The sequence below is a fragment of the Stenella coeruleoalba genome (genome assembly GCF_951394435.1).
Source record: "Stenella coeruleoalba genome assembly, chromosome: 7".
NCBI lineage: Eukaryota > Metazoa > Chordata > Mammalia > Artiodactyla > Delphinidae > Stenella > Stenella coeruleoalba.
In genome coordinates, this window is record NC_137153.1 from 23,915,996 (window position 1) to 23,938,142 (window position 22,147).

The following is a 22,147-nucleotide window of genomic DNA, read 5'->3' on the forward strand; positions in this document are numbered from 1 at the left end:
GATCAGGGCTGGCGGAGCCTGGCAGAGCCAAACGTGTTTTCAAAGTCTGTGGCTTTGAGCCTGGAGGAGCCGTGAGAGAGAACGCCAGAATATGGGCAGAGGTTGACGTGGATGCGAATGCACACATGTGTGCAGGCAGGCGGAGGGGTAGCGTGCCTCTGTGGAGGCGGCATTCATGCATGTTGGTGCCTGTGGCCTCCTTTCTTCCCCAAATATGGCTTGTGGGAAGGCGTGTGTGCCTACGTGTGTGTGTGAGAGCCTGCGGACGTGAACATGCGTGGGTCTGTGTGGAGGTGACAGCTTGTGGAGGGACAACTGTGGGACATTCTTAGAACGTGGAAGGTGGCGGAGGGTACCTGAGTGCGTAGGTGAGTGTGTGGGACGAGGATGTCTGAGGAGGTGTGTGCAGCCGTGTGTGGCAGGTGTGGGTGGGCATACCCAGTGCATCTGTGTGCGTGCGTGTGTGCCTGCCTGTGTGTGGGTGTGTAAATGCTTGTCTTGGGGTGGATTACACGGGACCGTGGGTGTTTCTCAGGTGCTGTCTCAGCTTGTCCCTCAAACCCTGCCCGTCTCCATCATCAGGGCTTGGAGACCCGGGTGCACGCCCATCCTTGGTCCACTCGGCTTCATTGTTCTCCCAGTGTCACTCACTGCCTCCCCCCAAGCTAGCATGGGGAAGTGATCTGAGCTCTCCTAGAACTGGAGAGAGGAAAGGAGGAGCCAGGTCCTGGAGACCCCTGCCACCAAACACGGCTGCCCCTGCTGCCCCTGCCTCTAAGAAGACTGAGGAGTACGGGGACAGGAATAGGTGTCTACCCACAGGCTAGGCGTAGACTGTGTCCCATGAGGGTGGGAGGTGGCCACTCAGGCCCTCTGGGGTGGCTGTGTGTCTGTGTTGGTGTGCGTGGGTGCATGTGTGTGTGTGTGTGTGCATGTGGGGGGCACACATGTGTCTCCCGGGGGGAGCTCCTCACTGGGAGCCCGAGGGATGGCAACTCCCCCCCTGCTCCACACCTGTCCCCGGGAATTACCAGCTGGTTTATTATCATACAGTTGTTTCTAGACACTGATTCCATTCTGTTTGATTTCGGGGTGGACCGGGTAGCACCCCTGTGCTTATTCACCATAGGATTCCCCATACGCGAAGCCACTGGCATTTGGCTGAATTTCACAACAGGCAGGCACACACTTTAGGGTGGGAAGCTAAGATGAAACAAGGATTCAGGTGACATCCTGGGACAGGTGAGGACCATCACCCATATCCTGCTCCCTGTGCCGGCCGCCCAGGCAGCCCAGAGATGCCAGCCTCCGGAGCAGGCTTAACTGACAGGAAAGTGTGGGTTGGACCTTCTGGGAGCTATAAATAGAACTACCTGCTTTCGAAGGCACAAGGTGCCCTCACCCTTAGCGCCTGGGTGAGGAAGAGGGCAGGGGGAGAAAAGGAGATGACACTCCAGAAATCTGAGGTGTGCTGGGCTGAGCTTGAGGCAGGCATGAGCTCTATGGGGTAATGAGCACACGCCCCAGGACAGAGTCCAACCACATTCACCTTCTTGTCCCAGAGACAGTCACTTCCCCTTCCTCTCACGCCCCACCCTGTTCCCCGGAGCTCCCGTGAGCCAGGCCAAAGTCAAGGCCAGAGTCAGCTCATCCTATAGCTAAAGCACAGTTGAGAGTAATGGTGGTGTGGTCCTTTCCCACCTGGAACAGCAGCCAGGGGTAGAAGCAAAGGAGTGAGAGACGGAGCAATTCCTTGAAAAGGAAGGATGGAAGGAGGAAAAATAAAAAGCGGTAAAACCACGTGCACCTGTGCACACACACACCACATGTGTCACACACACACACACACAAGGGGACACAACCTTAGCTTCATGATAAAGAGCTTGGGCCCTGGAATCAGACAGACCTGAGTTCAAATCATTTTGCAGCTGTGTGACCTTCGACATCTTAGTACCACCCCCCACCCCACCGACCTCAGCTACTTCATCTGTAAAATGGGGATAATCATGGTACCTACCTATTGTGAGGCTTGCATGAGATGACGTTTGTGAAATTATTAGCACGTAGCTGGCCTGCAAGAGATGTAAAGGTAAAAACTAGTAATTTAAGAGTCAAGCGACAGAGGATCTGCTGAAAGAAAAAGAACGAGAGTTGAAATGTTACAGGTGGAAGAGAACCGTGGCCCCACTGTCCCCTCCCACCACCAGTGGATTCACGCCATCTCGGTGGCACTCGTACTCCCAGCCCCGAGTTGTGGTGGCCCTTGCTGAGTCACCCCCAGGGAGGAGGGGCCTGAACCCAAGAGCCCTGGCATCCTGGGCCTCTTGGCTGCCAGAGCCCCCTGCCTGCCTCACCCTCACACCCTGCTCCCGGTGGGGGCTTCCTGCCACTCCTCCACCGCCTGGCACTGCTCTCTCCACCCCACCCCTTTCTCTTTTCACGCCTGCTGGCTGAGGGCCCCCCTCCTTGGCTCCATCTGCTGCAAATCTGTCCTGCCCCACGTTTGAAGCATTCCCACTGCCTCCGCCACCTGTCAGGTGCCATCTGCTCTGCAGACACCTCCCAGGAGAGCCAAGAGCCCCCGAGGGGGCCACCCCAGCCCACCTTCGGCCCCACCCCTCCAGTCCTCCTCGTGCTATCTTCCCATCAGATCTGATGAGGCAGGTGCAATCGATGGCTCCTCAAGGTTCCACCTTGCAAGTGATGTTGGGAGCAAGATGTTCTAGAAGATTCCGTGGCAGGGAGGGAGGTGCTGAGTCTTCCTCTCTCCTCAGTCCACACAGAAGCCAAACCAGTGGGGAGCATGGAGCTGCTGTCCACGCCCCACAGCATCGAGGTCAGCAACATCACCTGTGACTCCTTTCGCATCTCCTGGACCATGGAGAACAGTGACCTGGAGAGGGTCACCCACTACTTCATTGACCTGAACAAGAAAGAGAATAAGAACTCCAACAAGTTCAAGCACCGGGTGAGTGCAGGGTGCCCAGAGCGCCTCCTCCGAGCCCCTGCTCTTGAAGGGGGCAGGATAACAGAACGCCTAGAGGGGACAGTTGGGAGTCAGAGAGGCCCGACTCCAGTCCAGCTCTTACTGTGTAATCTTGGGCAAGTTGTTTAACCTCTCTCCTCCACTGGTAAAAAGGGAATAATAATAATGCCAGCTTGGGAGAGGCTTCATTGAGGTAATTGTCTGCGTGGTATTTGGCTTCGGCCCAGCACACGGCAAACACCATCATCGGCATCACGACTGGACCTTCACATGGGATGGGAAAACCCAGGGTGCGGCCACAGATGCCACACCTGGGGATGGCGTCTCAGGGGTCCGACAAAGCCCCCGACTAAGAAAGCAGCCTTATTGTTGACCGGTGGGCAACGTGGGCCACGAACAGGGTTGTGCCCGTTTGCTTGGTCCTCAGGCCCCTGTGATCCTCTGTGTCCCCGACCCTCTGGCCTATTCTTTGGTGGGTTTAGAAGAGGGATGGCGAGTCCTGCACTGGCTGGGATGTCCTTCCCCTGGGTTAGAGCCGGCGTGGGGGCGGGTGGGAGGAAGGCTCCCATCTTCTCAAGCTGGCAGAGAGGCAGGGGGAAGAGTGAGGTGGGAAGAGCTGGTTCCCACGACGACCGCATCGTGTGGGTTACTCGCCTTCTCTCTCTTTGGAACTGGCTTTCCAATCTGGGTGTCTTTTGGCAGGCCAGTTGCCACGGTGACGTGACTGTTCAACACCACCCCCTTAACCCTCCCCCCCAAAGAAGAAGGCATATTTTCCCTTCCTCCCTGGCTTCTCAGCATTTGCCGTTGCCGTGGAGACGGCACTGCAGTGTGCAGAGCTCTCGAAGTCTCCCTCGGAAAAGAAGGTCTCGCCGCCCTCAACTTTGCAGGCCTCCACCCCAGTGGTCTTTCTCCTCAGTTCCCAAGAGAACGGGCATCGGGGGTTAAGGGCGTGGAGGCCAGGGAGTGTCTGTATGGCCTTCCCAATGGCCACTGCTTGCTTCTGCGGGAAAATGGTGGCCAGGGCACCGAGCCATTGAATCCCCGAGGCTCTGGCTCTCCTCAGCAGGAAGGCGGCCATCTGGGGGAGTGGGAGGTCTGGGGGAATGCCAAGAGTGGACGTGACCCCCAATCTGACTCTAGGCTCTCTGTCCGCGCCCCATTTCTCAGGATGTCCCCACCAAGCTCGTGGCCAAGGCTGTGCCGCTGCCCATGACGGTGAGAGGCCACTGGTTCCTGAGCCCCCGCACGGAGTACAGTGTGGCAGTGCAGACCGCCGTGAAGCAGAGCGACGGGGAGTACCTCGTGTCTGGCTGGAGCGAGACGGTCGAGTTCTGCACTGGGGGTGAGGCCCTGCTGTCCGGCTGCTTCGGCACATCTGCTTTAGTAATGGTCAGGAGGGGACTTCCTCTTAACCCGGCATGCACTTAGGAACACCTGCTGTACGCAGGTACCATGCTTCGGTCAACGGGGAGACACCCATGGATGAGACCCACCCGTGCCCCCGCAAAGCCTGCAGTCTGATGCAGGAGGCAGATGCGAGCACTGCTAATTACATTGACAATACCTCTTCCAGAAAGGGATGGAGTTACTTTTCTGGCTTGGGGCAAGCATAAGTGGGGGAAAATACACATAACATAAATTTACCATCTTAACCATTTTTCAGTCCAGTAGCGTTAAGTACATTCACATTGGTGTGCAATCCATCTCCAGAACTTCTTCATCTTCCCAAACTGCAACTCTATGCCCCTTAAACAACAACTTCCCGTTCCCCTCTCATTCCACGCCCTGGCAACCACCCTTCCACTTTCTGTCTCTGTAAATTTGACCACTCTCGGTACCGCGTGTGAGGAGAATCACACAGTATTCGCCCTTCTGTGATTGGCTTATTCATTTAGCATCATGTCCTCAAGGTTCATCCATGTTACAGCATGTGTCAGCATTTCTTTCCTTTTTAAGGCTGAATAACACCCCATTGTGTGGATGGACCATGTTTTGTTTATTGATCATTGGTTGCTGGACACTTTGTAGGACAATCACATTTTGTTTGTCTTGAGCCTCCACGTAGGCTGGGAAAACCGTCCCACAAACTCACCTATTACCTTGCAAATTCCAACATGAACAAATACTGGGCTTCTGCGTACTTGCTCACTGATGACCCAGGATCGGCCCCATGATATTCCATTCTTTTGGTGCCCACGGTGAGAACTGCCCCAGATCTCCCTCTGTCACAAGGAAGGGGCATGAACATCCTTAGCCCCAGGCCTCGGAGGCTGCTGACTCCATCCTCTGCCAAAGTCTGTGCCCCAAGTCTCCTTGACCTGCCTTTCTCTTTTGACTGGTGTTTTTTTCTTAGCTCAGCTGCAAAACGCCACTCTCTGGAGGTGCTCCTACACCTTGCAGGGAAAGCCTCTTGGTTTACCCCAGAACTCTACATGTAGTGGGAGGTCATGCAAACTGGGGAGCTGGGGATGGCTGCAATTCAGTTCCTCCTCCTTTGGTCAAACCCAGCACCCTGGCCAGGGCTGCATCAGCAAGGAGGAAAGGGCACCTCTTCCTACTTTGTGCAAAGGCACCGTCTAGGCTAGCAGCAGCCCTGCCTGGGCTCCACGGCCCCAGCCTCTGGCCCTGGCCCAGGGAGTCCAATTTGACTATGCTGTTTCCAACCTTCCCCCTTTCTCATGGGATGCCCCAGACGCTGGTCTGCCTAAATATTCACCTTGGTTCTCTGCAGTTTCCTCCTGACTCTCCACCTGAAATTACAACTGGCTTCCATGCGGTGGTGTGGGCAGCCTCCTAGCTGGTGGATTTGAGGGGCTCTCCCCAAAGGACCTCAGATTGTCTCCTCTCAGTCTTTTGCCTCTTGGTCCTCTTTTCACACGAGGATGGTCTGGGATCATAGCCTCTGGGGCCCTCGCTGTACATGACTGTATAAACTGGGCAGCCCTCTGCCCTTTTCTGACGCAGAGCCCTGAGCCTCTGGCAACAGGGCCCAGAGGTGACAAGGAGAGACAGCATCCAGCTGCTCATGTTCCCAGCCAGGCCAAGTGGTCTGTTCCTAACTGGTCCAAGGTGCTGTGACTGTCTGGTCTCCCCTGCGCCCTGACGACAGAGGTGGGCCGGCGTTCACGGTATGCAGTGGGTGATCTGTGGGGCAGGCTGCGATCCCCCGCTTGGCCCTCGACTGACCCACCTGGACTCTTGCAGATTACGCCAAGGAGCACCTGGCCCAGTTGCAGGAGAAGGCCGAGCAGATCGCAGGCCGCATGCTCCGCTTCTCCGTCTTCTACCGCAACCATCACAAGGAGTACTTCCAGCACGCCAGGTACGCCTGGGTCTCTCCTTCCTGCCCTGGATCTGCCCGCCGCCCCAGCCGTCTGACGTCACCCCCACCCTGTTAGTTGCCAGATCCTCCTCTGGAGTCCTCACCACCCTCATAACCCAGGCTGGATCTGGGGGGGATGTTAGGCTCCAGGGAAGGAGAGGGCTCTCAGGATGGGGCTGCCTGGGGCACCACGCTAACAGTCATGAGTGGACGAGGTCCTGGCTTTGATCCTCCTTTTGGAGAGTTCCTTTCATTGGGTTCTAGGGCTGCAGGTCAGCTGTCCCTCCAATTCAGGCCCTGGGTCCCAAGGGAGGTGGTGAGGGGAATACAGAGTGAGAGGATCCTCAATACGAAGGGCTGTGGTCTTCCTACTGCGCACTGGGAAACCTGGAGGCTCCGGGGAAGGGTCTCAGGGCGCCCTTTAAGGTGGTGCCGAGGGACTGGAGAGGAAATCAGAGGATGAGGCTTGCTGAGCCCCGCACCTGTCACCCAACCAGAGACGCTTCAATTTAATTGCCTCTGGCAAACCTCAGGGTCTATCAGGGGAAGTACAGACAGACGGAATATAATAAGTATGTGTGATTGCTGAGTAAAGTTCAGTGTCCTGCACATAGTAGGCAGTCAAAATTTTGTTGAATGTAAGCGCTTGCTGTTCCTGGAAGGTTTTGGAGAGGAGGGGACACCTGAGGGATGATCAGAAGTTTGCCAGGCCAGGTGGGAAAATGTGGGAGGGGCAGCCCAGGCAGAGGGGAGAGCACTGCAAAGGCACAGAGGCAGGAAAGACCTGGGGTGGGGTTCCCGCTGGAGGATGTTACCGGTTACCTGTGCGTTTGGGGGTGTTGGGAGGTGGGGCCCGAAAGAACAGATCTTTATGGCGTTGCTTTTTGTGCAAGTCCCATCAAAGGGTTGTAAGCTGGGGAGTGGCGCGTTCAGATCTCTCCTCCGAGAAGAGGTGGGCTGGATCAGCCCGTCTCTGGGGCCCTCCCTTCTCTTGCATTCTGGAATGTTCTATTTGTGACTGGTGGAGGCGGTAGCTGGTGGGAGAGCTGGGAGCTGGGCTGACACCCTTCAAGGTCGCATATAGCAGCCAAGCCTCAGTCCAGCTAACCAACGGCATTTTCTCTTCCCCTGGGCCTTTCCCCCCGCCTGGGGTGGGCAGGACCCACTGCGGGAACATGCTGCAGCCCTACCTGAAGGATAACAGTGGCAGCCACGGCTCCCCGACCAGCGGCATGCTCCACGGGGTCTTCTTCAGCTGCAACACGGAGTTCAACACAGGCCAGCCCCCGCAGGACTCCCCCTACGGCCGCTGGCGCTTCCAGATCCCTGCCCAGCGCCTTTTCAATCCTAGCACCAACCTCTACTTTGCGGACTTCTACTGTATGTACACGGCCTACCACTATGCCATCCTGGTGCTGGCCCCCAAGGGTTCCCTGGGGGATCGCTTCTGCCGTGACCGCCTGCCCCTCCTGGACATTGCCTGCAACAAGTTCCTGACCTGCAGCGTGGAGGATGGGGAGCTGGTCTTCCGCCACGCCCAGGACCTCATCCTGGAGATCATCTACACCGAGCCTGTCGACCTGTCCCTGGGCACCCTGGGGGAGATCAGCGGGCACCAGCTCATGAGCCTGTCCACTGCTGACGCCAAGAAAGACCCCAGCTGCAAGACCTGCAACATCAGCGTGGGCCGCTAGGGACTTCTGGGGAGCTGGGGGGCTAGGGAGAGATGGCAGGCAGGGTGGTGATGGGTGGCATAGGTGCAGGGAGCTGGCTTTCTCTCCCCTGCCGCCCTGCTCCCTCCATGCCATCCATCTCCCTCTTCCCTTCCCTTCCCTTCCCCAGGGCATTGGAGGCAACGGAGGGTGGTCCCTTGGTAGGCATGGCCCACCCATGCCTGGTGGGGCTGGGAAGGCTTCTTAGCCTCAGCAGGTTGGTGGGGAGTGGGGGGGCGGGTGGCTTTCTAGAGACTTCCCTTTTCCTCTGGTTTCCCTGCCCTGCTGTTTCTTGCCTCATCCCAGGCCTCCATCTCAGGAGACCTGCCGCCTAGGGCTCTCCCGGGGAAGCCTTCCCTTCCAAGGCCCACCTGTAGCTTGCCTGCCTCCGGAGGTGAGCCGAGAGCTGTGGGCGTGCTCTTCCTCAGCCCCACCCCCTCCCGCTCAGGGCCAATCACAGAATGCCCCTCCCCGTGAGTCGGGCCTGGGGGCTTCCCACCGCAGGCCCGACCCTCTCCCTCTATAAATAGTCTCCTGCACCGCTGTGACCCCCCCCCCCGCCCCCATCCCGCCCCCACCCCACCCCCTGCTTCTTACCCCGAGGCACCCTCTTCCTGCACGGGGAGGGCTGTGCCTCCCCTTCTCCACCTGCCCTCTAGGAAAGGGCCCTCTTTTTCTCTTAGCTTCGGGGGCACCTGGCTGCTGGTGTTTCCCCTTCTTCCGTCTGGAGATGGTGTAAATCCCGGCGTACTTTCTCCCTTGCTCAGAGTGCTGGGTCTGCAAGGGCAGCCGCTGGGGTCGAGGAGGGGGCAAGAGACCCCTGAGACCCGGAGGGACCCCTTCCTCAGCCGGGAGTGGGCGGCCTCACGCCGGGGGGACCCGGCGTGGAACTGGAAGTGAGGGCGTTCCCCCAGAGCCCTGGCACCCCGCCTGGCTGCGCGCTTGCTCGCTCGCTCTGCCGCGGCGCCGCCACTGCCCTGTGCCTGTGTGTCATCTGGACTGTGGCTTCCCTGCCCCGCGCCCCCTCGCGCCCCTGCCCACTGGCCCTGTCGGGTACCCACCGAGAAGCAAGCCTATTGGCGGAGAGGCCCTTCCCTGGGGAGTTCTTGGTGAGGTCTTTCTTGGGCCACTCAACGTTTTCACCTCTTTCCTACTTTTGTACGGGTCATGGGAGTGGTGAGAGTGGACCCTGGGGACAAGCAGACTGCGTGGGGTGACGGGGAGAGGTGTCAGTTAAGGCAGGCAGCTGTTTGGGGGATGCCAGAGGTGATGTCAGGTGGTGGGAAGCAGCCCCCAAGGTGACAGCCGGATTTCTGCGATGAAGGACAGAAGTGGGCAGCAGGCCAACAAGGCCATATCTCAGTGAGTGGGCAGATAGGACAGCTGGTTGCCTCTTCTGTAGCCACAGGGAGTGGTGTGGTCAGCTGTCTCCGTGGCATGGATCAGGGCTGGGGGCCGTGGGAGATGCATGGAGGAGAGGACGTGGGCCCCAGGCCCTTTCCCCTCTGCTGAGGGCAGTGGAAAAGGCCCGCTGCCCTCCCCTGGCCTCGTGTTTGCCCTGGGCTGGGGGCACACCCGCCTGTGTGCTGTGCTTGCGACGTGCATCAATAAACCACCATGGCCTGAGAGCCCCGCCTCTCCTTGGGCTCTGGGAGGGGTGGGGTGGGCAAGCTGTATAGTCACAGAAGAGCTCCAATGAGGATGCCCCCCAGGACAGGCCACCTGGAACCATCAAGGTTGTTCTACATCTCACTGTGAGAGGCAGGGCTCCGAAAGCAGAGCCACATCTCCAGCTTGGAAAGGACTTTGGAGGTCAATTTGGCACTACCATGCACTCTGCAGATGGGGAAACTGAGGCCTCCTAGGGGACAACCTGTAGCAATCTGGAGGCCTAGCCGAGGTCCACAGGCCCCCTGTTTGGAGCCCTTCCCACTGCAGCAGCCTACCACTGCATCAGACTCAGATGTCACTGAATTTCCCTCCCCCAGAGCCCGAGTGTCCGCTCCCCAGCAGGGCTCCTCGTTTGCAGATCTGAGTCACCTCTGCGTCTATTATTATGGACTTATTAAAATGATCCTCTGCTGGAGTGGAAAAGCTCCGGAAAAAACAGAGTCACCTCCCTGACACTGCCTGGCTCAGGGCCAAATGAACATGTGTCATCCAAAGCTTGGGGCACAGCCTCCTTGCACTAGGAAGGAAAGCTGAAGGTCAAATGCCACTTCCTGAGGGCCTACTATGTGCCAGGCATCCAGCCAGGTGCCTTCACGCACATCAGCTCCTTTAGTCTTCGCAATGTCCCTGCACCGTATGATTCCCATTTAACAGATGAAGAAACTGAGGCACAAAGAGGTTAAAAGGCTTGCCCGTGTCTTACAGCCAGTAGGCAACAATATCCAGGATTTGATTCAGAAGCTAGAATCCTTCCAGTTCACTGCCCTGTCTCCCCAGTGTATGCCAGGGACCACCTGGGACAGTAAGACAGGGGCGGGTCAGGTCTCAGACACAGTGGCCCACCCCAGGGTCTCCGCAGAGCTTCTGGGGGACCATGGCCATGCCTAGTTCCCGAATAACACCAGGGGGGGCTGTGGAGCCAAAAATGCCAAGGAAGCTTATTTTGAAGGAGTAGTGGGGAATATTTGGAGTCCAGGACTCTAAGGATGGGGGGTGACCTCCAGGGTCCATCCTTCCGCCTCTGGGCAGGACCACCCCCCAGCACCAGCTGAGGGGTTTTCAGAGTCCCCCAGAGGCACAGGCTTCAATCTTCCTTTTGCAAAACCCTTCTGGGTTTCTTAGGAGGAGAGATTGGCTCCCAGGGTCCTCTTAGTGGGGGACAAAGGAGCCGGTTGAGGTGGGGGGGCGCTGCATACAGGTTTCCTCCAGAGAGCCTGCCCCTCCTTCCTCTCTCCAGATGGCCGCTCTCCGGCACTCGGCCAGCCCTGGGCAGCTCCAGGCACCTGTCAGATAGAGCTGGGTCAGGGCATCTGCCAGAGTCTGCCCCAGGGTCCTTTCTGGCCTGTGTCCCTCTAATCTGACCTGGCGGAGGGAGAGAGGTCTATGTGTGCATAAACACACACACACACACACACACACACACACACACCCCGCCTCCCTGGGCTGGATATGGAAGACAGCTTTGGCGGCCACAGAGAGCTGCAAGGTAAGGGACAACCTTGGGCTGCAGCTGCCAGTCCAGCAGAGGGGCCCCGAGTTAGCTAGTGCAGACAGGGAGCGAAAATGAGGTGGTGGCCACCAAGGGGCACTTCCAGGTTACAGTGGGATATTTTGCTGTGCAGACACAAACACAGACACACCCAATATATAGGCACAGCCTCATACACTCATACCTCACACACACACACACACACACATATACACACACACACACACACACCCATACCTCCCTATCCATTCCTTTCCTTCTGGGACAGCATCTTTCTTTTAATCCTGGCTGGATGACAGCCCCCCACCCCCCGCAAGGAAGTGGGAAGGAAGGTGCCAGTTCTGAGGACCCTCACAGTTTCATTTGGCTTCAATATGTGTCTCTTCTCCATGTTAGGAAAAGAGGTGGCCAAGGTCCCAAGGAAAGGGACGAGGAGGGACCATTCCCCGAAATGGAGGGAGGCCTTCAGGAAGCTGAGCTGAGGTGATTGGCCATAAAACAGCTTGGCCACAGCATCTGGAAGAGATTGGAACCAGATGTTCCTGGGATGGGGGAGGGGAGAGCTGGGAGGCTGGGAGGGGGCTGCAGCAGGAGAAGCAGGCTGGTCAGTGAGGGGGTGGGCCTTCTGACTCTCGGGGGAAAACATCTGGCCTCCTTCTCCCCTCCTTACTCCTCTCCCCAAGTCAGGCACTACTATTTTTGCAAACTGGGGCAGCAAATCTTTTCACATATTCTAGAATCAGCTTTGTGTGTAGGGACAGTCAAGCACAGGGTGTGACTTGGGAGGTGCCCAGAAAGGCTACCAGCTAGCCAGAAATATGTCCCCCGCTGCCCCGCAAGCCCCGCCTTGCTGTGGGTTAAGCATTGCCCTCTCTGGCACATGTAGTTCTGCGCTAAACTCCTAACGCACGACTGGAAACTGGTGAACCCAGAAGTTTCCTTTTAGCATAGGAAGAGCTTCATCCAGGAACTGGAGAATTGTTTGGCAGATGACAGGAAAAGAAGGCCCATTTACAGAGAGCTTATTATCCAGGCGCTGTGACAGGCTCCCTCCAAAGTCTATCTCTTCCTTTCTTGAAACACTGTGCTATCATCCTCTGTATCTAGATGAAGAAACCAAGGTTCAGAGCAGTTAATTGACTCACCAAGGGGCATGGAGCCACCAAATGGGAAAGCTTGTATTCAAAACCGGCTATGTTTTTATTTATTTAAAATTTTTTTGGCCGTGCCGCACAGCATGTGGGATCTTAATTCCCCTACCAGGGATTGAACCCGTGCCCCCTGCAGTGGAAGCGTGGAGTCTTAACCACCGGACCGCCAGGGAAGCCCCAAACTGGCTGTGTTGCATTCAAGCTTATAACCTTCTCACGACCCTACTGAGAAGAATGTGGGGTAAGGGAGAGGGGGAGGGATAAAAAGGAGTGAGGGGGCAGTGCAGGGCATCCAACCTTCTTTCTTTTACAGTTGAGCCAACAGTTGGCCCTGGAAGCCCCCAGCTGCCTCAGAAGCGTGGCCCTGCCCTCTGGCTCTTGGAGACTAGACCCCGACAGGAAGGGTTGCTGGGGAAAGGTGATAGGCTGGGGAGCGGAGGCCCAGGGAGGGGACAGTTGGTCAATGTCATAGGGCGAAGCAAGGCAGAGCCAGATCTCCTGACCGCCAGGCCAGGGCTGGTGTCCTGTCCTCCGAGGGCTAGAGAGGTGCGCCCAGAGGGAGGAGGCCGGAGCTCCAGGATACGTGGTTATCTTAACCTGGTTACCAGGTTGGGAGCGCAGTCTGGGGCAGGTCCATCCTAGCTTTTCTGCTGCTGGCCACACACTCAGGACCCAGGAAACCTCAGGGACTTGGAGACAGTTGGACGAGGAAGGGTTCCGTCCTCTGACGTGGAATCACCTGAGCGGCTGGGCAGCTGCACTGGAGGTCATCTAGTCTAGAAGCCTGAAGTAGGCAGAAGGTGAGGGTAGGCCGGGTCTGGAGAACACATTCATTAACTTCTGGGATGTGTATCAATGGCCTGCAGCCAGCTCCTGATCAGCCTGCAGCGCCCAGAGGCAGCCTCTGGGACGATGGGCCCAGGGAAGACTGGCAGGGCCCACCAGCACGGGCCCCTGAGTCGTTAGAGGGGCCCGAGTCTACGGTGGTGATGGAGTCTTGGGACGGGTGCCCAGGGTGGCTGCATGGGTCAGTCCTGAGCTGCCTCCGGCTGTGCTGTTGCTGTTCACAGGGGCCCTGACCTGGGTCGGGGAGGACTGGGTACTCTCTTGGGCCGCAGTCCCGCAGTCTGGACGGGGCTGTGATCCTGACTCTCTTGGCACACGTGGCTTGTAAACTGGCTCTGAGCTTCGGAGGAACCTGCAGGGCTGGTGAGGAGAGCTGTGACCACTGACTACGAACTCTGCCATGGAGCCGAGGCCAAGTGTGTTGGCAAAGTGTCCAGATGAGATGCCTGGGCCGCTCCAATGGTTTGGGGGTTTTTCTATTCTGTTCACGGCCCTCTAAGCTGCCCTGAGCAGTTTGGTCAGAGGAGGTGGAGGGGTGGCCGTGCATCACAGCCTGTGACCTCGCTGGCCCTCCGGCCAGCACCCACTCCCTCACCTGCGCTCAGGACTAGAAGAGAAGGCTGCAGCCTGACCATGGGAGCTGGTCCTGCGTGCACATCAGATACTAGCCGTGTGTCTGGTTTCCACTGCTGCCTTCTGCCTAAAGGACCAATATGAGATGCACCGTGCTGCACTGCTCCCTGGGGGTCGGTCCCCCCACATAGTCCAGACAGCAGCTGGCACAACATCTGCCTCTGCAACGGGAAGGAGTTTGGGGCCAGTAAAAGACGTACGGTCCCCCGAAGGCTCTCGGGGAGCCCCAGGGCTTGAAACAGGCTGCCTGCTCGCACTGGAACCTGCGAGTGGCCAGTCCAGGCAGAGAACCTGGGTCCTCTCTGGGCTTTCTTTCCCTGTGAGATCCACGGAGAGAAAGGGTAGAGAGAGGCTCCTTTGAAGGGAAGGAGTGGGGATGTAGTTTCTCTCCACCTGGCCTGGGGGAGACAGGTCTGTGCCTCACTATTGCCTGGACAGGGAGAAGGCAATGGCAGGAAGGACGAAGCCGGACAAGACACAGCCATGGGTCCCCTTGGGAGAGGAGGCCAGAGCTGCAGCGTTTGCTCAGGGGCTGCCGAGCATCTGGCTCTTGTCTCACTGAGGAGAGAAGGATCCGAGGGGCCAGCACGTGGGGTCCGACCTTCAGGAGGGCAGGCGCTGGGGGCCAGCTGGTGGATCTGTTCTGGCTGGTGCTGGTGTTCTGGGTCCTGGTGGGCTCCCCTAGCCCGACACCCAGACCCAGAGACAGAAGACCCGGCTGGACACTGGATGGACAGACACACGCCATCCCCTTTTACATATCTCCTCCCTCCTCACCGAACAGCCTGTTTGCAGAATGTCCCTCCCCTTCAGCTGTGTGGGAGAGCTTCGAGCAGTGTGTGTACATGGGGCGCCTGCAGGCTGACGTGTGCGAGGCGTATCTGTGTGTGCCTGACCGTGAAATCCCACCCTCTGGGGCCCTGGAATTGATGGAAGGAAGGGCAGCCAGTGAGGCCAGGTGTCCTGGCTGGGGGCCGGCCCCAGACACAGCAAGCCTGCGCATCTGGAGTGAGACGAGCCACCCCACGCCCGCCGGCCCCATACCCCAGACAGCACCTGGCACAGGATACTGGCTGTAACACTTTCGGTTTATTGGCTGGGGTGCCCTGGTGTGGCCGACCAGCCACTGGGCCTGAGAGAAGCCCTGTCTTGCTGCCCCACTCCCTCCCCTTCATCCTCCCACCCTGGCTCCTGTGGGACATGTACGGAAACTCACGCCCCAGGAAACAGGGGGAAGTGGAGGCTTAAAATAAAACCAAATCGGGGTTGGAGAAGGGGTGGGAAATGTACATTACAATGAAGATATGCCACCGGCCATACACAATACAGCGTGTAGAGACGGGCAGGGAAGGTGGGCGGGTCCCGGTGACAGACCCTCTCCCACCGGGCTGGGCCCCCAGAGAGGAATGGCCACTTCAAGTGTCTCAGGGAAAGCTCTGGCTCCCTGGCCCTGGCCCTTCACTCCTGGCGGGGGCAAGGGAGGAAGGGATCGTGGGGCAGTGGCTCATGTAGGAGTCCAGCGCCCTGCCTCACCTGGACCATTGGCCCGCAGGTCCTGGCACCTGGGGGACGGGGACGGGGTCCCGCCTTCTGCCCAGCCCCCGCTGTCCGGCTCAGTTGACTGAGGGCAGCGGGCCTCCCGTCCCCGCCGTGTGAGGGCAGTGGTCACTTCCTGCTGTGCAGCGTGTCCTGGAACTTCGTGCTGGTGTATCGCAGGTGGAAGCCTTTTTTGGTAATGGTGTCATCCGAGTGGAATTTCACCAGGACAGAATCTCCCGCCGAGTACACCTCCTCGGGAGGCTGACAGAGGAAAGGGGTGGGCATGAGACTGAGGACCAGGGGCAGGGCTGCCGTTTCCCTCCCCGAGTTCCCCAGCTATGAGGAAGGCGGGCAGCTCCCGACTTCTGCCAGATTCCCCCAGCGCCTGGAAGCAGGAGTAGGATTCTCAGGAGCAGGGGTTTAATGGGGTGCCTGGAGGAGGGGAGGTAGCAGGGGGTAGAGGAGCTTGTCTTAAGTGCAGAGTTACACTTTCATTCCACACCCAGCGCTGCTACTAACTAGTTAGCTGTGAAGTCTTAGGCAAGGCACTGCCCCCCCGCTGGGCCTGGCTTCCCTCAGAAGCTCTCTGCTCTCCAAGCCTAGAAGGGCTGGTGGCAGGAACAGAAAGAGGATAGCTGGGAAAGGGAGCAGCTTGTCTGAGTGGCCGCCTTGTTGCTGTCCCGGCTGTCTCTTGGAGAATACAGGACAGCTGGGTCCCCCAGACCCGGACTCGGCCACCACGCTCCTGCCCTCCCCCCGATGCGGGCCATGGTCAGCTCCGGGTGATGCCCCTTCCTAGGCGCCTGCGAGCCCCTCCTCACCTCTGTGTGCAGGCCCTCAGCATGACAGCCACCCACAGAGCATCAGCACGAAGAGGCCCTGGCCCTCAAAGCCCTCCGAAAACCTTGGGGACATTTCCAGCAACCATGCCAGGAAGCCCTGACGGAACTGGGTTCCTTCCCCAGGTCCCCTCCCGTTTGCTCCAGCCTGATGGAAGTCTTTGGAAGACGCCACCTGGGGACACCCAATTTGGTGTGTGACTCACCCAAAGGTGTCAGATCAAGGGAGTCACAAAGAGTCAAGTGGGGAGGGGGCACTAGCTTGGTCGCCTGGGGATCCTGGAGCGGCTGAGCCAGGCAGGCAGGGGGGCTGTGTGCTCCGCTTCCCCAGCTCTCCACCCTGTCCCAGCCCTGCCCGGCCCTTGCCAGTTGACAAAGGCTGAAGCTCTGCTCCTAAGGGGATATTCCACCGGCCAATGCTGGGTTCAGCAGCTACTGCTGCTCCTGGGAAGTTTAACCCTTCCTGGGGCACCCAGGCAGCCCTGGAGCACGGCCATGAGAGGCAGGGGACCAGGGAAGTGATGGGAAGGAGGGCGTGTCTGAGTGTGCATATGAGTGTGAGTACATGTGCAAAAGTGTGTGTGTGTGTGTGTGTGGAATGGCGAGGGGAAGATGACATTCACTGAAGGAGGAGAGGATTAAAAAGAAAAGAAAAAGAAAAAAACAAAAGAACTCACAAGCTCTGCCTGGAGGAAAATAAACCCACCTCTGCGGTTTTCCTGTGGCCTTAGTTAAAACCGCATCGAGCAAACTTTTGCCCACTGCCTCTGAAAGTGCCATTTTATGGACCAAGAGGTAATATTCAGTATCTGCTTGGACAGCGGCATCAGTATCTGCTTTGGGGCCAGCTGGCCTTTCACCAAGAAGAGAAACGGGCAGTGGAAGAGATGAGGGTATTGTTATGGCTCCGCCAGAACGACTGCCTAGCACGACTCAGCTCAGTCCTGGTCTCTGGCTCCTGCCCCAACCTCTGCCCTCATTCCGGGCCCTGGTCAGCTGCCTTTGGACTGGGACGAGGGAATCAGAGGGCAGAGGGAACTCCATCCTCCTCTCCAGATGCAAACTACCTTGGAGACCCAACCAAACTGGTGCTGAGCAGGCTTGGGTCAGGGCAGGGCCTATCCCAGAGGCTGCAGGAACCTCTGTGTTGACCAGAAAGGACCTGGTTTCCTGGGTGGGGATGGCCCAGGGCGGGGCGGGCCTCTGTGAGCGACCACCCACTTTGTAGGTCTCTGGCTCCTACAACGTGCCAGGCAGGGGCTGTCCCCCGCGCCGGGACCCCCGGCCTGCAGAGGCGCTGGGTCCCTGCGCTGGGGTGAGGGGTGGCGGGTCTCACCCCGGAGCCGCAGTAGCGCCCCAGTCTGGGGGCCGTACTGTCGTAGCCGTCGAAGAGCTCCATGTAATCGTAGCCGCAGTCGGCCTCCTCCTCCACCTCGAAGGTCTGGAACACCAGCTCCACGCCATAGCCTTCCTCGGCCACGATGACCCACTCGCAGTCCACGCCCCCGGGGTAGTTGTTATCGCCAAACTGGGCGTGGGAGTAAAGGTCCTTGGTCTTCACCTCTGCCTGCACCTGGCCTCCACACTCTGAGGGGGGAGGGGGACACAAGATCAGCCACCCCCCCCACCCCGAGCACGGCTGTGGCCCAGGCACTGTCCCTCCCCGTATTCAGGCCTCCTGGCCGGATGGAGGCCCTGGGACGAGGCCACATGGCTAGTGATAGGTGGGTTTGGACCCGGCCCAGGCCTTGGCCTGGAACAAGTGCTCTGCGGCTTTCCCTCTGGAGAGATGCCCGCGGAGGCCCGGGGACGTGGTGGGTGGAAGGCCGCTCTGAGCAGAGGCCCCAGGGAGAGCACGCTTGTTGAAAGAGGTTGCTGCTAATTTGCTCCAGCTGATGGCTATCACGGAAGAATGTGGGCCCTGTGTCGCCTGAGCTCCCTTTCTTAAGCGAGAAGACGTACTCGTGGATTTTATGCGAAAACTCCTAATTTTTAAACGGTGGCTCATGTTTTTAAAAGACACAGTGTGGGCCAAACAGAGCAGGTCTGAGGGCCCGATGGAGTTCCGGGCCTCCAGTGTGTGACCCTGTGCTGGGAAGGGCAAACGAGAGCAGGCAGGGCAGGGTCATCCCGTCCACCCCTTCCTACGCCCTCTGGCCTTCAGGACACCTGGGCTCACGGGTGGGGTGTGGATGGGCGAGGCCTGGGTCAGGGGCTGAGTTAAAAGGGAGGAGCGGGACTGTGGACCCATCAGCTCTGGGGCCTCCCCAACAGGTAGCTTAAGACCCACAAGAAGCCTGCCAAGCCCCCAGCGGTCACCGTTGGCCTGATGTCCCAGGCCTCACAGGACTGGGCTCCAGCCTTTCTCTGTAGCCACACCATTCCCAGTTCACTGCTGTCCTCACACGCCCATTGCTCCAGCCAAACTAAATGACCTGCAGTCACCTGTGTACACCCAGAGCTGTCTGGGGTTGTGGCTGTGCTTGGGCTCCTCCCCTGCCTGCAATGACCCATCACCTCACACCCAGAGCGAGGCCCTTAGCGTGTTTTGTCTCCTGCTGTAATTATCTGTCTGTGTCCTGTCTCTCCCCTAGGCTGTGGGTTCCCGTGTGGGCAGGGTGAAGGGCTTATGCCTGATTCACCTCTCCGTGCCCCTCTGAGTCTCCTGCAGGGTCCAGGGCTCAGTAGAAGGTTGTTGAATAAACGAACAAGTAAATGCAGAGTAAACCCCTCAAGGACTGAGAGGTTTGTCTGCTTCGTTCATTTTTTTTTTTTTTTTTTTTTTTGCGGTACGCGGGCCTCTCACTGTCGTGGCCTCTCCCGTTGCGGAGCACAGGCTCTGGACGTGCAGGCTCGGCGGCCATGGCTCACGGGCCCAGCCGCTCTGCGGCATGTGGGATCTTCCCGGACCGGGGCACGAACCCGCGTCCCCTGCATCGGCAGGCGGACTCTCAGCCACTGCGCCACCAGGGAAGCCCTGCTTCGTTCATTTTGTGACCCTCCCTTAGGATGCTGCCGCGTACCTGCCACGTGTTAACAAATGTCTGCGGAATGAATGAACGCGTGAATCTGGGGGGGTAGAATGTGGGTGGCCTACCGCACAGACAAGTGTCCTACCTCTGGGGACTCCAGGGGATTCCCTCCCCATCTCTGGTTCTCTACCCACTGTTGTCACCGCCCTGTTTTCTTTCTGACCTTCGCACCCCTAATCAGGACCTCCTCTCCCTGGCCCAGGAGGCTGACTCTCTGCCCCTCTGGTCTGGCCTTCAGGACATGCTGTCTGTCCACCCGGCCAGGGGCTGGGCCTGTCTGTGTCTTCAGGAGCTCTTTGTAAACCTCCGACTGGAGCCCAGGGCCTGCCTTTGAGACCAGGATCAGCAGATGCCTCCAGGACAAATGACCACACAGGGCACCGGCTGCCCCCACCCTGGCCTGCGGTGGGCTCACCTGTGGAGTGGGACACCTGGAAGCCCTTCCTCTGCACGGAGTTGTCAGAGTAGAAGCGCAGGAACATGCGGCTGCCCGTGGCCAGGACGGGCTCAGGCTTCTTGCTCCCGCAGAAGCGGCCCAGGACGGGGGCCTTGGCGTCACGCCCGTCGTACACCTCCAGGTGGTCGTAGGCACACTCAGGCTGGGACTCGATGTCCATCTCCATGAAGGTCTGGAGGGCATGAGGGAGGACAGCGAATTAGGAATTATGTGGCCGGGGCAGGAGGCGTGGGCAACAGGTGGCACCAAACCAAGGCCCCCGGACCCCAGTTCATGGACACCGGGGCAGTGGCCACTGCTGGTGGATGGGAGACGGGGAGGATCTAGGAATGAGGCGATGGCAGGTACAAACCCACTGTATGCTGGGAAAGGGCCTCTGTCCACACCAGACTTGGGCTTCTCACAGGGATGGCAGCCCTGTGGGCTCAGCCAGGCCACCAGCCTGCAGCCTGCATGGCCCTGAGCAGTGCTCTGAGTGACATGGGGCTTTGGAGCTGACAGGAAATAGGTGATGCACAGATGGCACGGAGGAGCGGGGTGGGGAGCGGGCACCTTACCAGCTTGACCCGGTGCCCGGGGGTGCTAGAGATGGCCCAGGTACACTCCTTCTTGCTGGGGTATTTGTCAGGCCAGTTGGGGCTGGTGATGGTGCCGCTGGTGGATGTCACCTTGTGGTCACAGCCGGCTGTGGAGAGGTGAGTGAGGGGAAGGGGATCAGCAGGGACCCCAGTGCTCCAATGGCCCCTATGAAGAAAGGAAGGAAGAAGCCCCTCCCTCCCCTCCTCCCCCTTTCTTGCTTCTCTTGTCCCCCACTTAGAAATGGAATGAAAGCTCACATCACTTCTTTTCCATTCAGTCACCCAGCCCGGGGAAATCTAGCTGCTCGGTTCCAAGCTGGACCTCACCTGGCACCAGCCATGGAAGCAGCCCTCCCAGGCACCCTGTGTACACTCCTGGACCTTTGAGGCCACTTGGCCATACCACCTCTGCTCTCCACGAAGCCGGCATCCTCTGACCTCCTGCCACGCTTCCACATCCACAGAAGACTTTGGCATCTGACTCAGTTCTCTCCACCCCACTCCTGCCACCATCCTAGGTGATGTCAACACACACGTGGATGGTCCACCCACATGCCTCGCGCCCCTGACCTTCTCAGCTCTATGGGTTCTCACCTCTCACCGCCAAGGCTTCGCCATCACCCTCCAATTCTCGATGCTACAAACACATCACCCTCGCAGTGGCCGCCTCCCGTTCTTCCAGGGCGCTCAGGCCCTCCCTTTCCCTAACAGCTCTCCAGCTTTAGAGAGGCCTCCATGGCCTTGACCCTTCCACTTCCTCCCAACACTTCCTCCTGGGTTGACTTGCTTCTCTATCAGCTGCACCATGTGGGCCATCACCCCAACTGCTCATCAAGGGCCGTGCTTGAGCGGCACCGTCCTGGAAAACCCCATTCGTGGTCTCCAAGCGTGGCTGGGCCCCCACCCCTTGATATTCTTTGGATTCGTCCTTCACCAGCTCCATCTCTCACCTCCTCAGCTACGGCTCCGAACCTTCGGCCCTCTCCTCAACTCCCAGCCCCGCTCCCAGCAGACCACCTCACCTCCTGCCTCCTGGAGAAAAGCAGGGACCTCAGATATGAACAACTTCAATTTCCCAACCCCTACCGGCAAACTCACCTTTCCCGCTCACCTTCCCTCCTGCCTTGTCTTAGAGAAGGTGCCACTCCTCCCGGGCAGGAATGGATTTTCCTTCCTTGAGCTGGAGCTCATTGCTGCCCACCATCTGGGGACCCTCATGTCACACATTACCCGCGCTCACTCCCTCTGCCAGCTCGGCCAGGCCACGAACCCTTCCTACGCTTTGCCCATCCTGAAACAACGCTCTCCTCCTGCTACCACCCATCCTGTCTCCTTGTCTTCAAGAAAACTTGCTACACCATGTTCTCACTACTCATGGCTCCTTGATCCACTGCAATCTGCCTTCTGCCTCGGAACAGCATGGCCTCACAAACTCCAAGGCTGATGCTCCTTAAGCGTTATCATCCAATCTGACAGGTCCCTCTGAGGAAAAGCCAGTGCACCGCTGGACTGGGGAGGAGAGAGGGGTGGGTGGGGTGCAGGCTGAACAGCTGTGCCTATAGTCAGAGGCTCACAGGATGAATGCACAGCCGCCAGGGTCCAGAGGGGCAGTGCCCTTGCAGGCCACCCAGCGGCCCGGGTGGAGGCAGGTGGAGCTCCTGGCCTCCACATTTGAGCTATGAGCTGCTTCCATTACCCATCTTCAGCTTCCCATGTCCACACTCCCTGCCCCCCACCCCATTTTTACACCAGTTTTCCCCACCCTCTGATTTCTCCTTCCATGCCCACTTCTCTCCCCAGCTACACTGCAGTCTCCTCGGGAGCAGAGGGATCCCCTCTTGAACCCCCTACAGAACTTTGCACAGAGCTACACCCCCCACAGAGGGTCA

General features: G+C 58.6%; 2 protein-coding genes across 2 annotated transcripts in view; one reads left to right on the plus strand and one right to left on the minus strand.

Moving 5' to 3' along the window:
• The first annotated feature begins 2,791 nt into the window (after positions 1-2,791).
• PHYHIP (phytanoyl-CoA 2-hydroxylase interacting protein) lies at positions 2,792-8,034 on the plus strand. The gene is made up of 4 exons (XM_079926952.1): positions 2,792-2,968; positions 4,157-4,331; positions 6,194-6,311; positions 7,471-8,034. Exons 1-4 carry the CDS (start codon positions 2,804-2,806, stop codon positions 8,003-8,005), a joined length of 993 nt encoding a protein of 330 aa, XP_079783078.1. The 5' UTR covers positions 2,792-2,803; the 3' UTR covers positions 8,006-8,034.
• A 6,866-nt stretch (positions 8,035-14,900) lies between these two features.
• The window catches only part of BMP1 (bone morphogenetic protein 1), a 40,692-nt gene continuing 33,445 nt past the window's right edge, over positions 14,901-22,147 (minus strand). Inside the window, exons 17-20 of the mRNA XM_079927459.1 lie at positions 20,238-20,365; positions 19,639-19,852; positions 17,528-17,778; positions 14,901-15,613 (exon numbers count right to left, since the gene is read on the minus strand). Coding sequence (XP_079783585.1) covers positions 15,479-15,613; positions 17,528-17,778; positions 19,639-19,852; positions 20,238-20,365 — 728 coding nt within the window. The 3' untranslated portion in view covers positions 14,901-15,478. The remainder of the gene's footprint in view (positions 15,614-17,527; positions 17,779-19,638; positions 19,853-20,237; positions 20,366-22,147) is intronic.